Source organism: Cebus imitator, unplaced genomic scaffold (assembly GCF_001604975.1).
Source record: "Cebus imitator isolate Cc_AM_T3 unplaced genomic scaffold, Cebus_imitator-1.0 Scaffold107, whole genome shotgun sequence".
In the NCBI taxonomy this organism is placed as follows: domain Eukaryota; kingdom Metazoa; phylum Chordata; class Mammalia; order Primates; family Cebidae; genus Cebus; species Cebus imitator.
This window is the reverse complement of record NW_016107422.1, coordinates 1,163,092-1,181,702: the sequence shown is the minus strand read 5'-3', so window position 1 is coordinate 1,181,702 and position 18,611 is coordinate 1,163,092. Positions and strand designations below refer to the sequence as shown.

Sequence of the window (18,611 nt, the reverse complement as noted above, 5' to 3'; positions counted from 1 at the left end):
AAAAAAAAAAAAAAAAAAAAGAATACAGTCAACAAAGTTTCAGGATATAGAATCCAAACAAAAATCAGTTGCATTTCTATATACTTAAAAATCCAAAAGGGAAATTACGAAAACAGTTCTACTTACAATAACATCAAAAGTATACTTTCAGAGGTCATTTTTATAGTTCATGACTAAAGAAGTTTCTTTGAACGTGTAGAGAAAAGAAAGTTTAATATACTTAGGAATAAACTTAAAATGGTGAAAGACTTGTTAAGATATGATGTTGGTGCAAATGTAACTGTGGCTTTTGCTAGTACTTTTAATGGCAAAAACCACAATTGCTTTTGCACCAACCTAATATGTAAGCATACACCTAACCAAAATGTTTAAAGACTTGTACAGTAAAAACTACAAAAACTATAAAACATTGCTAAAATAAACACATAAACATTCCATGTCTATGTATTGAAAGACATAATATTAAGATGTGAATACTACCCCAAGTAATCTATATAGATTCAATGCAATAGCTATCAAAATCCCAATCATGTTTTTTGCAGAGATAGAAAAAAAATAAGCTAAAATTTATACAGAAGCTACAGTGACCCTGAATAGCCAAAACAATTTTGAAAAAGAACAAAATTGGAGGACTCATACTTCCTGACTTCAAAATACATTACAAAGCTAATGTATTATTCTGTTTTTGCATTGCTATAAAGAAATACCTGAGACTGGGTAATTTATAAAGAACAGTTGAATTGGCTCACAATTCCACAGGCTGTACAGGAAGCATCGGCTCAGCTTCAAGGAAAGCCTCAGGAATCATACAATCATGGAGGAAAGCAAAGAAGGAGTGGGGCATTTCACATGGCAGAAGTAAGACCAAGGGGGAGGTGGGAGGTGCTACACACTTTTAAAAGACCAGATCTCATGAGAACTCACCTATTATGGGAAGGACAGTATCAAGGGTTACAATACTGAACTATTCGTGAGAAACTGCCCTCATGATTCAATCACCTCCAACCAGGCCCCACCTCAACAATGGGATCACAACTGGACATGAGATTTGGGCATGGACACAGATCCAAACCACATCAACTACAGTAACGAACACTATGTCATAGTAGCACGAAAAGATGAGACATACAAACCAACAAAATAGGAGAGCCCAGAAATGAACTCTCAGGTAGAGGGTCACATAATCTTCAACAAGGGTGCCAGGACCATGCAATGAAAAGACAGTCTCATCAAAACAATGATGCTGGGGAAATTGGATATCTACATGCAAAAGGATGTGGTGTATCTGACACCACCTACAAAAATTAACTCAAAGTGGATTAAAGCCACAAACTTAAGACACCGAACCACAAAACTCCTAGAAAAAAATAAATAAATAAGAGGAAAAGCCCCATGACATTGCATTTGAGAATGACTTCATGGACATGATATCGAAAGCACAGTTAAAAAAAAAAAAAAAAGGCAAAAATAGACAAATGAGTCTACATCAAATTTAAAATTTTAGTGCATGAAACAACACAATCAACAGAGTGAAAAATTGACCTTGGAATGGGAGAAAATATTTGAAAGTCACAGCTCTAACAGGGAATTAATATCCAGAATACATAAAGAACTCCTACAATTCAACGACAAAAAAGTCAACACAATCAAAAAGTAGCCAAAGGATGGAAACAGACACATTGAAGGCAACATACAGATGGCCAACAATTATATGGAGAGATGGTCGTCATCACTAGTCATCAGAGATATGCGTATCAATACAAAAATAAGGTATTTCACACCAATCAGGATGGTTACTATCCAAAAACAAACAGAAAATAACAAGTGCTGGTGAAAATATAGAGAAACTGCACCCTTATCTACCACTGGTGGAATTGTAATATGGAGCAATCATTACAGAAAACAGTATGGTGATTCCTCAAAAAATTAAAAAATTTAAAAAATAACTACTACATGATCTACTAACTTCAATTCTCACTATATATCCAAAAGATCTAAAAGCAGGGTCTTGAAGACCTGCTTTTTTTTATTTGTACACTCACTTGCACAGCAGCACTATTCTCAGGAAACCAAGAAGTAGAAGCAACCCAAGTATCCATCAACAGATGAAAGAACAAACAAAATGTGGTATACATATTGTATTAGTCCATTTTCATGTTGATAAAGACATACAGTTCCACATGGCTGGGGAGGCGTCATAATCATGGCAGGAGGCTAAAGGTACTTCTTACATGGTGGCAGCAAGAGAAAAATGAGGAAAAAGCAAAAGTGGAAACCCCTGATAAACCCATCAGATCTTATGAGACTTATTCACTATCATGAGAATAGCAAAGGAAAGACCAGTTCCTATGATTCAATTACGTCCCCCCGGGTCCCTCCTACAACACATGAGAATGCTAGGAGATACAATTCAAGTTGAGATTTGCGTGGGGGCACAGCCGAAGCATATCATTCCACCCCTGGCCCCTCGAAATCTCATGTCCTCACATTTCAAAACCAATCATGCCTTCCCAACAGTCCCCCAGAGTCTTATTTCAGCATTAACCCAGAAGTCCACAGTCCAAAGTCTCATCTGAGACAAGGCAAGTCCCTTCTGCCTATGAGCCTGTAAAATCAGAAGCAAGTTAGTTACTTCCTAGATACAACGGGGTACAGGTAGTAGGTAAATACTGCCATTCCAAATGGGAGAAATTGGCCAAAACAAAGGGGTTACAGGGCCCATGCAAGTCTGAAATCCAGCAGGGCAAATTTTAAAGCTCCAAAATGATCTGCTTTGACTCTAGGTCTCACATTCAGGTTACACTGATGCAAGAGGTGGGTTACCATGGTCTTGGGCAGCTCTGGCCCTGTGGCTTTGCAGCGTACAGCCTCCCTCCCAGCTGCTTTCACAGGCTGGCATTGAGTGTCTGCAGCTTTTACTGGTACATGGTGCAGGTTGTCAGTGGATCTACCAATCTAGGGTCTGGAGAATGGTGGCCCTCTTCTCACAGCTCTACTAGGCAGTGCCCCTGTAGGGACTTTGTGAGGGGACTCCAACACCACATTTCCCTTCTGCACTGCCCTAGCAGAGGTTCTCCATGAGGGCCCCACCCCTAGAGCAAACTTTTGCCTGGGCATCCAGGCATTGCCATACATCTTCTGAAATCTAGGCAGAGGTTCCCAAACCTCAATTCTTGAATTCTGTGCACCCATAGGCTCAATACCACATGGAAGCTGCCAAGGCTTGGGGATTCCACCCTCTGAAGCCACAGCCTAAGCTCTATGTTGGCCCTTTTCAGCTACAGCTGGAGTGACTAGCACACAGGGCATCAAGTCCCTAGGCTACACACAGCACAAGGACCCTTCCTCCTGGGCCTCCAAGCCTGTGATAAGAAGGGTTGCCATGAAGGTCTCTGACATAGCCCAGAGACATGTTCTCCTTTGTCTTAGGAATTAATATTAGACTCTACTACTTATGCAAATTTCTGCAGCTGGCTTGAATTTCTCCCCAGAAAATGGGTTTTTCTTTTCTATCACACAGGCTACAAATTTTCCACACTTTATCCTCTGCTTCCCTTATAAAACTGAATGCCTTTAACAGTGTCCAAGTTACCTCTTGAATGCTTTGCTGCTTAGAAATTTCTTCCGCCAGATATTCTAAATCATTTCTCTCAAGTTCAAAGTTCCACAAATTTCTAGGTGAGGGGCAAAATGCCACCAGTCTCTTTGCTAAAACATAACAAAAGTCATCTTTGTTCCAGTTCCCAACAAATTCCTCATCTCCATCTGAAACCACCTCAGCCTGGATTTCATTGTCCATATCATTACCAGTATTGTTGTCAGTCACTCAACAAATCCCTAGGAAGTTCCAAACTTTCCCACATTTTCCTGTCTTCTTCTTAGCCCTCCAAACTGTTTCAACCTGTCTGTTACCCAGTTCCAAAGTCGATTTCACAATTTTGGGTATCTTTTCAGTAATGCCCCAATCTACTGGTACCAATTGACTGTATTTGTCCATTTTCACACTGCTGATAAAGGCATACCCGAAACTGGGAACAAAAAGAGGTTTAATTAGACTTACAGTTCCACATGGCTGGGGAGGCCTCAGAATCATGGCAGGAGGCGAAAAACACTACTTAAATGGCAATGGCAAGAGAAAAATAAGGAAGAAGCAAAAGCAGAAACCCCCAATAAACCCAGCAGACCTCATGAGATTTATTCACTATCACAAGAATAGCACAGGAAAAGACTGGCCTCCATGGTTCAATTACCTCCCCATGGGTCCCTCTGACAATATGTAGGCATTCTGAGAAATACAATTAAAGTTGAAATTTGGGTGGGGACATAGCCAAGCCATATCACATATACAACAGAATATTATTCGGCCTTAAAATGGAAGAAAATCCTTTCATATGCTACAATATGGATGAACTTTGATGACATGCTAAGTGGAATAAACCAGCCACAAAAAGGCAAATACTGGATGATTCCACTTTTATGACGTATCTAGTCAAATTCATAAAGGAAAATACAATAGCGATTACCAGGGACTGATCAGAAGGGGCAGAGGGGAATTGTTTAAAGGGTACAGAGTTTCAGTTTTACAAAATAAAAAATTTCTAGATATCTGGATATCAGTGTGAATATACTGAACAATACTGAACTATACACTTTTAAATGGTTGAGACAGTAAATTTTTTATTATGTGTTTTTTTACAATGATAAATATGGTATATCTTCACAATGAAGTACCATGCAGCTACAAAAAGTGTGTAAGGTATTCCACCTTTGAAATCCAAGTAGTGTGCATACAAATACATAAACACATTTCTCTATACTTTTTATAATGATAACTAAAACTAAGAAAAAATTCTAAATGATTTTCTATGGGGAATGAAGTAAAAAGGGTAGAAGGAACAGGCATGAAAGCTAGACTTCTCTGAATAAACTGTGCTTTGGACATTTGACTCTGGATCACATAAACATTTCACATAACTGTAAAAACAAAATCAAATACATTTTTTAAAAGCCCCTAAAAATAAGAAACCAAAATGGTACACATGAACATTTTTTAATCAGGGAGATCTCACTTTAAAGACACTTACATATATCAACCAAATCCCAACTATGGAACTTCTTTGGATTCTATCTAGAAAAACAACCATTAAAAAAATTGTTCTGAAAATAATCTGAAAAATTTCCATTCTTTTGCATTTGCTGAGGAGTGATTTATTTCCAATGATGTGGTCAATTTTAGAGTAGGTGTGATGTGGTGCTGAGAAGAATGTATATTCTGTGGATTTGGGGTGCAGAGTTCTGTAAATGTCTATTAGGTTTGCTTGGTTCAGGTCTGAGTTCAAGTCCTGGATATCCTTGTTAATTTTCTGTCTCTTTGATCTGTCTAATATTGACAATGGGGTGTGAAAGTCTCCCACTATTATTGGGTGGGAGTCTAAATCTCTTTTTAAGTTATTAAGAACTTGCTTTATGTATCTGGGAGCTCCTGTATTGGGAGCGTATATATTTAGGATCGTTAGCTTTTCTTGTTGCATTGATTCTTTTACCATTGTGTAATGTCCTTCTTTGTCTCTTTTGATCTTTATTGGTTTAAAGTCTATTTTGTCAGAGACAAGAATTGCAACTCCTGCTTTATTTTGCTCTCCATTTGCTTAGTAAATCGTCCTCCATCGGTTTATTTTATGCCTTTGCGTATCCTTGCATGTGAGATCGGTTTCCAGGATACAGCACACCGATGGGTTTTGGCTTTTTAACCAATTTGCCAGTCTGTGTCTTTTGATTGGGGCATTTAGCCCATTTACATTTAAGGTTAATATTGCTATATGTGAATTTGATCCTGCCATTTTGATGCTAGCTGACTGTTTTGCCCATTAGTTGATGCAGTTTCTTCATTGTGTTGATGCTCTTTACCATTTCGTATGTTTTTGGAGTAGCTGGTACTGGTTGTTCCTTTCTATATTTAGTGCCTCTTTCGGGAGCTCTTTGAAATCTGGCACTAGACAAGGATGCCCTCTCTCACCACTCCTATACAATATAGTATTGGAAGTTCTAGCCAGAGCAATCAGGCAAGAAAAAGAAATAAAGGGTATTCAAATAGGAAAGGAGGAAGTCAAATTGTCTCTATTTGCAGATGACATAACTGTATATCTAGAAGGCCACATCGTCTCATCCCAAAATCTCCTGAAACTGATAAGCAACTTCAGCAAAGTCTCAGGATACAAAATCGATGTGCAAAAATCACAATCATTCCTATACACCAATAACAGACTTAAAGAGAGCCACATCAAGAACGAACTGCCATTCACAATTGCTACAAAGAGAATAAAATACCTAGGAATACAACTAACAAAGGATGTAAAGGATCTCTTCAAGGAGAACTACAAACCACTGCTCAACAAAATAAGAGAGGACACAAACAGATGGAGAAACATTCTATGTTCATGATTAGGAAGAATCAATATCATGAAAATGGCCATACTGCCCAAAGTAATTTACAGATTCAATGCTATCCCCATCAAGCTACCAATGACCTTCTTCACAGAACTGGAAAAAACCACCCTAAACTTCATATGGAACCAAGAGAGAGCCCGCATAGTCAAGTCAATTCTAAGCAAAAAAAAAAAAAACAAAGCAAGAGGCATCACATTACCGGACTTCAAACTATACTACAAGGCTACAGTAATCAAAACAGCATGGTACCAAAACAGAGATATAGACCAATGGAACAGAACAGAGGCCTCAGAGGCAACACCACACATCTACAACCATCCGATTTTTGACAAACCAGACAAAAGCAAGCAATGGGGAAAGGAGTCCTTGTTTAATAAATGGTGTTGGGAAAACTGGCTAGCCATGTGCAGAAAGCAGAAACTGGACCCCTTCCTGACACCTTACACTGAAATTAACTCCAGATGGATTAAAGACTTAAACATAAGACCTAACACCATAAAAACCCTAGAAGAAAACCTAGGCAAAACCATTTAGGACATAGACATAGGCAAGGACTTCATGACCAAAACACCAAAAGCATTGGCAACAAAAGTCAAAATAGACAAATGGGACCTAATCAAACTCCACAGCTTCTGCACAGCAAAAGAAACAGTCATTAGAGTGAATCGGCAACCAAAAGAATGGGAAACAATTTTTGCGATCTACCCATCTGACAAAGGGCTGATATCCAGAATCTACAAAGAACTAAAACAGATTTACAAGAAAAAAGCAAACAAGTCCATTCAAAAGTGGGCAAAGGACATGAACAGACACGTTGCAAAAGAAGACATACATGAGACCAATAAACATATGAAAAAATGCTCATCATCACTGGTCATTAGAGAAATGCAAATCAAAACTACATAGAGATAGCACCTCGTGCCAGTTAGAATGGCGATCATTAAAAAAATCTGGAGACAACAGATGCTGCAGAGGATGTGGAGAAATAGGAACACTTTCATACTGTTTGTGGAAGTGTAAATTAGTTCAACCATTGTGGAAGACAATGCGGCATTTCCTCAAGGACCTAGACACAGAAATTCCATTTGACCCAGCTATCCCATTACTGGGTATATATCCAAAGGATTATAAATCGTTTCACTATAAGGACACATGCACACAAATGTTCATTGCAGCACTGTTTACAACAGCAAAGACCTGGAAACAACCCAAATGCCCATCGATGATAGACTGGACAGGGAAAATGTGGCACATATACACCATGGAATACTATGCAGCCATCAAAAACGATGAGTTCATGTCCTTTGTAGGGACATGGATGAACCTGGAAACCAACATTCTCAGAAAACTGACACAAGAACAGAAAATCAAACACCGCATGTTCTCACTCATAGGCAGGTATTGAACAATGAGAACACATGGACACAGGGAGGGGAGCATCACACACTGGGGTCTGTCGGAGGGGAAATAGAGGAGGGGCAGTGCAGGGTGGGGAGTTGGGGAGAGATAGCATGGGGAGAAATGCCAGATATAGGTGATGGGGAGGAAGGCAGCACATCACACTGCCATGTGTGTACCTATGCAACAATCTTGCATGTTTTTCACATGTAGCCCAAAACCTAAAATCCAATTAAAAAAAAAAAAAGGAAATAATCTGGAAAATTTGAATACTAACAATAGTTGATAATATTAGTGACAATATTAGAGATTCAATATTAAACATTTTTTGTGTAATAATGATTTTGGCTTTTTTTTTTTTTAACATCATGGAAATTTCACCATATTGTCTAGGCTGGTCTTAAAGTCTTGGGCTCACGCCATCCTCCCACCTCAGCCTCCTGAGTAACTGGGACTATAAGGTATGCCACCGTGCCCAATTATATTTTTTTGGCTTTTGGTTTTGTTTTTTTTTTTGAGGCAGAGTTTTGCTCTTGTTGCCCAGGCTGGATACAATGATACGATCTCAGCTCACTACAACCTCTACCTGGCAGTTTCAAGCGATTCTCCTGTCTCAGCCTCCCGAGTAGCTGGGATCACAGGCATGTACCACCACACCTGGCTAATTTTGTATTTTTAGTATCGATGGGATTTCACCATGTTAGTCAGGCTGGTCTCAAACTCCTGACCTCAAGTGATCCACCGGCCTTGGCCTCCCAAAATGCTGGGATTACAGGCACGAGCCACCATGCCCATTCCCAATCATGTTTTTAAAAAGAGTCCTTATCTTTTGGAGATTCACCCTAAAACATTTCATAAATGAAATGATAAGATGTTGGGATGAAATAATATATTAGGATTTGCTTCAAAATACCCTGGGAGATTGCAGGCAGAAAAAGGAGTAAATAAAAGGGTAGATGAAATAAGTTTATAATTGCTCAACTGGGTAATGGATACAGGAAGATTCATTATATATACCATTTCTATTTTTTTTTCACTTTTTTTAACTTAAAAATGTGAAACACTTCAGCCAGGTATGGTGGCTCACGCCCGTAATCCCAGCACTTTGGGAGGCCAAGGAGGGCAGATCATGAGGTCAAGAGATCAAGACCATCCTGGCCAACATGGTGAAACCCCGTCTCTACTAAAAATACAAATAAACTTAGTTGGGCATGGTGGTGAGAGCACCTGTAGTCCCAGCTACTCAGGAGGCTGAGACAGAAGGATCACTTGAACCCAGGAGGTGGAGGTTGCAGTGAGCTGAGATTGCACCACTGCACTCCAGTCTGGCAACAGGGCAAGACTCCATCTCATAAAATAAAAAAAAAAATAAAGAACACTTCACAAATTTGTGTGCCATCCTTGCACAGGGGCAATGCTAATCTTCTTATTCCAATTTTAGTGTATGTGCTGCTGAGGCAAGCACACCATTTCTATTTTCTACTGATAAAAGTTTTCTTTAAAATCCTCTAATTCATTAATTTCCTGGTTATCTCTTTAAGGTGATTATCATGAAATATCAATCAATCATGATTTGTCAGAAAAAAATACCTAAAAATAAAGCATAGTACATTACCTTTGTAAAAGTGACAGGGATGCTGGCATCCAACTGAATGTGATCTGCAACCTCTGTAAACTGCTGCTGCTGTTTCTGCAATGTTTCCAGTAACCTTGTAATTTCCTGTTTTGCCAGGACAACTCTACAATCATCCTAGAAGAGGCAGAACAATATTTCTTATAAACTTTTTATAAGAAATAAGGAAAAAAGACTTATATTACCAACTCACAATAAAAGCAGTTTTAACACAGTAGTCAAAGTTAACCTGAAAGTAAACTTGACAAGAATAACTGGGCATTAATAATTTAAGGACCTACCAACAAAGGAATGAATAAATTGTTGCATATTGATAAATGGAACACTACATCCCAGTGAGAATAAACCACAGCTACAAGTGATGATAGAAATTTCACAAACATAATGTAGAATAATAGAAGACATGGCATGGAGAATTTGTACTGTAAAATTTCATTTAATTACCAAAACAACCATAATTAAGATATACCTTAGAAGTCAGAATAGTGGTTTATCATGGTGGGAACGGCAGGTAGTGGTCAGAAATGAGTATAAGGGGGCTACTGGGGTACTGACAATGTTCTGTTACTTGATCTGGGTGCTAGTTACACATTAATGATCAGTCTGAAAATTCAGCCAACTCAATACTTAAACACACACATTTCTGTATCTATGTTCTAGTTCTATAAAAAGTTTAAAAAATAATTTAAGATATACATGTATTCATTTAAAAAATAAAAGAATACAGGTCAAACTCCCTCTAGATCCCCAGGACCGCTCCTCAAAATCAAGAATTTTCCAGTTTCTTGAATATTATTCCAGACTAGCTATACAAATACCAATATCGTCTTTATATGAAAGAGATATCCCAATAATCTGCAAGCTCCATAAGAACAATAGTATTATCTGTTTTTGCTCACTGTTAGATACTCGTATTAGTTGATAGCAATTTCACTTTCCAGTTGCTCAGAACAAAAACACTGAAGTCATTATTGCTTTATCTTTCGCACATGTCCTACATACAATCTGTTAACAAACCCTATTGAATATCCAGAATCTGGGCACTTTTAATCCCCATTATCCAATCCACTATTACCTCTCATCTGGAATTCTACAACAGCTGTCTAACTTGAATTCCTTCTTTCCATTTTTGCCTTCTTTCAATCTATTTTAGACACACAGGCCAAAACGATCCTTTTAACATGTAAGATTAAGTCACTCTTCTACTCAAAACTCCACAATGGTCCTCCTATCCCAATCAGTAAAAGCTTAAGTCCAGCCAGGCATTGTGGCTCACATATGTAGTCCCAGCACTTTGGGACGCTGAAGCAGATGAACTGCTTAAGCCCAGGAGTTTTAGACCAGTCTGGGCAACATGGTAAAACTCTATCTCTACGAAAAATACAAAAAAAATTAGCTGGATGTAGTAGCTTGCCCCTGTAGTCCTGGCTACTCAGAAGGCTGAAGTGGGAGGATCACTTGAGCCCAGGAGGCAGAGGGTACAGTGAGATGAGATTATATCACTGCACTCCAGTCTGGGAGCAAGACCCTGCCCCAGCTGCCAAAAAACAGTTGAAGTCCTTATGATAGTTCACATGGCCTTCCTTACATGTAATTCTCTATTAACCTCTGATTTCAGCTCCTATTACTCCCTCCTTCACTTACTCTACTCCAGTCAAGAGGCCTATTTTCCTGTTCCTTAAGTATACCAGGCATGCTGCCCTCTTAGAGTTTTTGCTATAAACACCCCCTCAACTAGAATGTTCTCCCAGTCAGGCCTTGAGCAAATTCCTTCAACTTTTTACTGAATCTTTGCTCAAATCTCACCTTCTTTCAATAATGCTTACCCTGACTACTCTACTTAGTAATGCAATCTGCTGTACAAATACAAACATGTAGTTGTAGAGTTCTTTTTGATTAGCTCTTATCATTTTCTAATATATGTATAATTTACTTACTTAGGTATGGTTATGATTTATTGCCTGTCTTCTTGCTAGAATGCTAATTCAACAAGAACATGGCTTTTTGTTTATTTTGTCCACTGATATATTTTAAATACATAGCATATGTTAGGTGCTCAACACACATTTGCTAAATGAATAAATTTTCAGCATCCAGTATCATGTCAAGAACTTAGATGATACATGAATTACTTGGAGTGAATGGAAGATTAAATTATGTTCTCAAAAGTGAAGATCAATTTGTGATGTTTCATCCATTCCTCTGTCCAATTTTCTCTGTAGTCGGAACTTTTAAGAACATTGGTTAGTATTCTGTGGTCATAAAATAGAACAAAACTAATAGATCCATATGAAAAATGCATCCAAGACCTTGATTTTTTTTTTTTTTTGCATTAACATAGTAGATAATACTGTATCATTAACAATTATCAGTTAATATGGTTTGGCTCTGTGTCCCCACCCAAATCTCATCTCAAATTGCTCCCTCTTGGTAGTACCTTACATGGGCCCAGCTAGCAACACAATTATGAGACCTGTAGAGTTCTACCCCTAGTATCACAAAGCAGAGGAAAGAAGAGTAGGTTTGGAGCTGAATATCAACTTAATAAATAGCATACATATCAACTGTTACAATTCAGTGTAGTAAGGACTAAATTATAACCCAAGACTGGTAAGGCTATAGACTGGCCACACTCATGTAAGTGTAGTCGGACATTTAAGAGAAAAAGTTCTGCAATGGTAAAACGCTTAGCCTTCAATGATTTGAAATCAAAACAGTTGTGAGCAGTATATCAGCGAAGATAACACAGACTGCAGCTTTTCTAAAAACTATTATTCCTAGGGCAATAGTTACCCTTATACCTCACACTTATGAAAGCAGATCCAAAACACAAATGGGTAAGGCTGACATTTGTGTCAGAATAACCTTGAATCTCATTTATTTAAAAAGTGAGTCATCTGCAAACTGGGCAACAAATTACTTATGATCTCTCAACCATCACAAAACATGTTTGTTGTAACAGTGACAAATCACTGAATTACAGCAGAGATAGGTAGTACATGCCAGAGAGGCACTCAAAAAAAGACCAACAAAGAGAACGCTTCAAAGAAAAGCAAACATTTAAGCTGAACCTTGAAGAAGACAGGGGATTTCCACTATTAGAAAAGAGAGACATATACACTCCAAGCAGAAAAGAAACAGTACGTATAGGCTTGGCAAAGAGGAGTAAAAGGGTTCACATGAACAAGAGGACACTGATAATTCCACACTAGTGAAATAATTCGAGGTTGCAGACCATGTCCTAAGCACAAAGTTACTGCATACAGCAGACACAAAATACTTATTAATAAAATAGACTACTGTATACCTCTGGTACTTATCTACTTAAACTTACAACTAAGTCCCTAATCATATTTAAACTACCTACCTGCTGCAAAGTCTTTTCACAATGGAGGCAGGCTGCTGAAACTTCAGACAACAAAATAGTCATATCTTCTTGTTGCTGCTTGAGCCAAATCAGTTTTTCACGAACATGAGCATCAACAACACTTAGAGCCATTTCTTCTTGACGACACAGAGTTTCATGCAGATCATAAAAATAAGCTCGAATACATGACCGGGCATTCTCTGCAGTCCCTGGTACCTAAGAAATGAAAATAAACTTTAAGCAACTGTAATGTTAATAAATATTTTACATGTGAAATATTTAAAATTTCAGCCTGGGCAACATGGCAAAACTCTGTCTCTACAAAAAATATAAAAAATTAGCCAGGCATGGTGGCACGTGCCTGTAGTCCCAGCTACTTGGGAGGCTGAAGTAGGAGGATTGAGCCCCAGAAGTCAAGGCTACTATGAGTCGTGATCACATCACTGCCCTTCAGCCTGGGTGACTGGGCGAGACGTTGTTTAAATACCATCTATATTAAATTCCAAAATATAAATCTCCATACTAGATCTTTCCCCTAAGGAACACACTTTGGAAATTCAACTGTTTATAAATGACATCTCAAACAAAATGGAATGCCTAATCTCCAGTCTCCCTCATTCCCAAAGCTAATTGCCTCTTAGTAAATGACAACTCAATCCTTCAGGATGTTGAAGCAAAAAAAACTGGAGTCATCCTTAACACCTCTCTTTCACAGCCCACTAGTCCCTCAGCAAATTCTGCTTACCAAAACATATCCAGAATCTGATCATGCCTCATCACCTCTACTTCTACCAACCTGATCCAAGCCATTATCACCTCTCAACTGATTAGGATAACAGCCTTCTAACTGGTCTAATAGCCTGACCTTCCAAGTTACCTATCCAATCAATATTAACAATTACTCACTAAGATCTACCTATTCTACTTCTTTAAAAATCTAAAATCCATCTACTTGTATACACTGCATAACTACAGTATATAGGCCATAAAAATCTTTTATGGCCATTTTTATAGGCCATAAAAATCTCTAGAATTTTAACTAGAAAATTTTAACATCCTAATAGGTCTACCTGCTTCCAATTTTGTTACTTCTCCAATTCATTTTCTATATTTAAGAGCAACCTTTCTTAAGGAAAATCTGATTACATCATTCCTATGTCAATTCTTCAATGGCTCATCACTGTCCTTAAACTAAATTCTGAACTCTTTAACACAGCTGACAAGATCCTGCATGATTTGTCTGTGAACTCTCCACATCCTCTTTTCTTGTAATGTCCCACTCAATACTCAAAGCTCTAATCACAGTGAGCTTCAAGTCTCTATAATATGTCCAATCCTCACTTCTGAACATTTTAACATATGCTTCCCTTCCTTGGACAACTCATTCCCCATCCTGCTCTTCTCCCTAACTCAATTTCTTCAAATCTCAGTTTAAACATAATTTCTTCTGTGAAGGTTTCTCTGACCTCCATAAATCATTGCCCATGTTTTGTGATGCCAAAGCACCCTGTACATCTCCTCCTTAAAACACTTTCCACATTTAAAACTATCTCTCTTCCATGATGAAGTAAGAGTTCCTTGAAGACAGAGACTTTCAAAAAACTTTCTAATGACTGGTGCAATACTGGCAAATTGTAATTGCTCATTAAATACATAGGAGAAAGTGAAAATATGAAAAAGAATCAGAAAGTGAAGAAAAAAAATCCATACATGTTCAGTGTGAGCCATTCCAATTCCATCTTCCACGATTTGTTCTCCTCCTTCAATGTGCTGCACAATTCCAACTAATTTTCTGGAATAATCTGAGATTTCCTCTGTGAAGGTCCGTATGCAGTGAGCCATATCCAAAATTGATGCTCGGATCTGATTAGCTTCTGGTTCCAATACTGAATGCTATAAAATGTAACATAATTACAGAAAAGAACTCATAGTATTGACTAGTAATATAAAAACTACTTAAATCCCTATTAATACAAAGAGCATCAGCCACAAGTGACTTTTACAACACAGAAAATTGCTAACTTACTTTTACTTTTCTCTCTTTTCATGCTACCAAACCCAATTCATTCATCAATTAACTCCTCTTGAATCACTACTTTTAGCATAAAGAACCAGATCAGAAAACAAATATTGAGCAGGTAAAGTAGCTACAGTGATCCAATTTATTAATAATTAAATTCATACCTTGTGACCTTGGTGTTTTCCATATTCTTTGCAGACACAGCACATGAGTGGGCTAGTTTGACAACCTTCTTCCAAGCAAACAAACTCAATAGCATGCACTTGGTGCTGAGAGCACATGGTTTTCTCATGAGGTTTATCAGCTAGAGGAACTCGCCTGTGCTTTGCTAATGTCTTTGTAGAATGAGTAACTTGAGAACACTCAGAGCACAAATGAGTTGCACACACAGTGCAATATACAGATGCAAGGTGAGCTTCATCTTCATCACAACGAATGATGCTCTGATAAACAAAAAATTAATGCCTTAAAATTGAACCCAATCAGTATAACATGACACATTTTAAAATATAGAATCCCATAATCTTTTTGGCTTAACTGACCAACATTAATATATGAAAATATACTGGCCACGAAGCACAAAGGTCAATCAATACTCATCCGAGAAGCATTCATCTCTACAGGTAAGCAGCTATTTCCAAGAATAACTGACCAATATATGTTATGAATTTGAAGCCAAAAATAAAACTATTCTCATATTTATATTCAGTGCAAAGATCTCTTCCACCAAATCCCATCACTTTACACAAGATACTAAACCACAGAGAAGTCAAAAGTCTTCTTTCAAGACTAAAAAATCTGATATTAAAAATATCCCTACAGCTTTAAATATCAGTTGTCATGATGATGTATAGAAGGGACAGAAGTACAAATGCTATTTAGATAATGTGAGATTATGTATCAGAATTAGCTATAAACTTTTAAAAACATAGTTGTCTGGATTCTAGTCTGAGAAATTCTAATTTCAACAGGTTGTGGATGAAGCCTAGACTTGTACATATTTTTCTAATTATACACCATGTATTGTGATACTCCACAGGTGAGTCTATTGCACAATCATGACAGAAAACCACTGATTTAAGCAAATAAAAAAAAAATAGGCCAGGTGCAGTGGCTCACACCTGTAATCCCAGCACTTTGGGAGGCTGAGGCAGGCAGATCACGAGGTCAAGAGATCAAGAACATCCTAGCCAACACAGTGAAACCCTGTCTCTATTAAAAACACAAAAATTAGCTGGGCGTGGTGGCACATGCCTGTAGTCCCAGCTACTCAGGAGGCTGAGGCAGGAGAATGGCTTGAACTGGGGAGGCAGAGACTGCAGTGAGCAGAGATCGCCCCACTGCATTCCAGCCTGGTGACAGAGCCAGACACCATCTCAAAAAAGAAAAAAATGGTTAAAATGAAAAATTTTATGTTATATATATTTTACAAAAAAAAAAAAAAAAGAAAAGAAAAAAGACCAGTCTCAGTGGCTCATTTGTATAATTCCAGCACTTTAGAAGGCTGAGGCAGGCAGGTGGGTCAGCTGAGGCTGAGGTAGGTGGATCATTTTAATACTCCACAGGTGAGTCTATTGCAAATAATGGCAGAAAACATTGATTTAAGAAAAAAAAAAAAGGCCGGGCGCAGTAATAAATGAGGTAATATGTGCTAATAATGGCATACATAAAAGAAAAATTCATGCTCATAACAAATATTTCACCAAGTATAATCAATACCTCTCCAGATATCCCAATGGATTCTTCTGCAGCTCCATACTGACCAACAGGCCCATTCTGCAGTCGTTCCAAAAGCTCCAATAAGGCAAAATTTTTTTTCAATCCCCAGACACCTGAATCTCCTGGAATAAAAACAAAACAAAACAAAAAACTAAATCTAACAAAATGGACTATTAACCATCTTACCCCATACCTCAAAAGTAATTTCTAATCATATAGTTCAGTAATTTATGTCTAAATTTTTAAAAATCAAATTTTCCCCATTTTTTAATACTAAAATAATTGCTTTGTTAAAATCCTCTCTTTTAAAAAACAGAAGAATCCCTAAGCCTTTCAAGTAGAAACACACTTTAAAATTCATTATTTTTCGTCCAGTTGCAGCGGTTCATGCCTGTAATCCCAGCACTTTGGGAGGCTGAGGCAGGCAGATCACTTAAGGCCAGGAGTTCAAGACCAGCCAGGTCAACATGGTGAAACCCCGTCTACACTTTTTTATAAAAATTAGCCAGGTATGATGGCAGATGCCTGTAACCCCAGCCAATCAGGAGGCTGAAGCATGAGAATTGCTTAAACCTGGGAGGTAGAGGCTGCAATAAGCCAAGATCATACCACTGCACTGCAACCTGGGAGCAAGACTCTGTCTCAAAAAAAAAAAAATCTAAATACACATAAAAAAATTACGATGGTAAAGGCTGCACAACAATGTGAATGTACTTAATGCCACTAAACTTAAAAATGGTTAAAATGACAAATTTCATGTTATATATATTTGGCCAGTTTAAGTAAATTATTTAGATCGCCTTTACTTTTTTTTTTTTTTTTGAGACAGAGTCTTGCCATGTTGCCCAGGCTGGCGTGCAGCGGCACGATCTCAGCTCACTGCAATCTCCAACTCCCGGGTTCATGTGATTCTCATGGCTCAGCCTCCCAAGTGGTTGGGACTACAGGTGTGTGCTACCACACCTGGCTAATTTTTTTTTGTATGTTTTGGTAGAGACCGGGTTTACCATGCTGGCTGGGCTGGTCTCAAACGCCTGGCCTGAAGTGATCCATCTGCCTCACCCTCCAAAGTGCTGGGATTACAGGTGTGAGCCACTGTGCCCATCCGATTTTTCTATCATTTAATTTTACAAGTCCTATTTTGTCACTGACTTTTACTATATATACACTAAAACAAGCATTTGCAAGTACTTTTTGCAGCAACCTACATTAAGAAATACATTTTACATTGGACAACATACACACTCTTTCTGAGTCTATGAATAAAAGTCAGATCCTTCAGCAGAAGGAATATTTGTTATGGTAAACTCCCATGCTACAAATACCATCTGACATAGCTGCCACCTAAAACATATTCATTAAATGAATAAACATATAAAATGAGTCATTGCCTGCAGGGCTCTCCTTCCTCTTGGCCCTTAAAAAAAAAAAGCCATTCCACGTTATGCTTCTCGCAAAGAAAAACCAGACTGAACACATCTATCCTCCTCTTTGACTTCTGTGACTCCTTTCCCAAGTACCATTATACAGCGTCCCCCCCACCCAGAATTGCTCCCTCGGCCTTGCCCCCAAAAGGCTTTCTCCTTAATTTTTAACACATATTCTAAAACAAGCTGAGTTCTACTTACATAAAGGTTAAGACATACACCAAGTGATCATTTAAAAATATAGTCTTGACAATTTTCTAAATAACCAGTCATTACATAATGAATATATACAAATAAACTTCTAGCATTACTAGGTAGTGCCTAATATATCACTTAATTCTGTTAAGTGTCAAAACAACTCTACAATTTCAATGGCTTAACACAACAAAGATTTCCTTTTTGCTCATGCAACATCTCAGGGGTTAGGGAAGACAAGACAGACTCTGTTCCCCACTGACCACAGACAGGGATACAGGTTACCAAGCTTCCAACCATCTGGACCACCTCACTGTAGCAGGAAAAAGAATTTACTTCAAAAATCATAAACCTTCTATTATCAACTTCTACCTGGAAGCTAACACCTCACTTCTGCTCAAATTT

General features: G+C 38.0%; 1 protein-coding gene and 1 pseudogene across 2 annotated transcripts in view; both read right to left on the bottom strand.

Moving 5' to 3' along the window:
- The window catches only part of TRIM23 (tripartite motif containing 23), a 43,464-nt gene that overhangs the window by 16,614 nt on the left and 8,239 nt on the right, over positions 1-18,611 (bottom strand). For both annotated transcript variants that reach the window (XM_017537866.2, XM_037741792.1), the window contains exons 3-7: positions 16,585-16,706; positions 15,030-15,308; positions 14,556-14,738; positions 12,846-13,061; positions 9,461-9,595 (exon numbers count right to left, since the gene is read on the bottom strand). In XM_017537866.2, coding sequence (XP_017393355.1) covers positions 9,461-9,595; positions 12,846-13,061; positions 14,556-14,738; positions 15,030-15,308; positions 16,585-16,706 — 935 coding nt within the window. The remainder of the gene's footprint in view (positions 1-9,460; positions 9,596-12,845; positions 13,062-14,555; positions 14,739-15,029; positions 15,309-16,584; positions 16,707-18,611) is intronic.
- Positions 9,210-9,310, bottom strand: LOC119472598 (annotated as a pseudogene).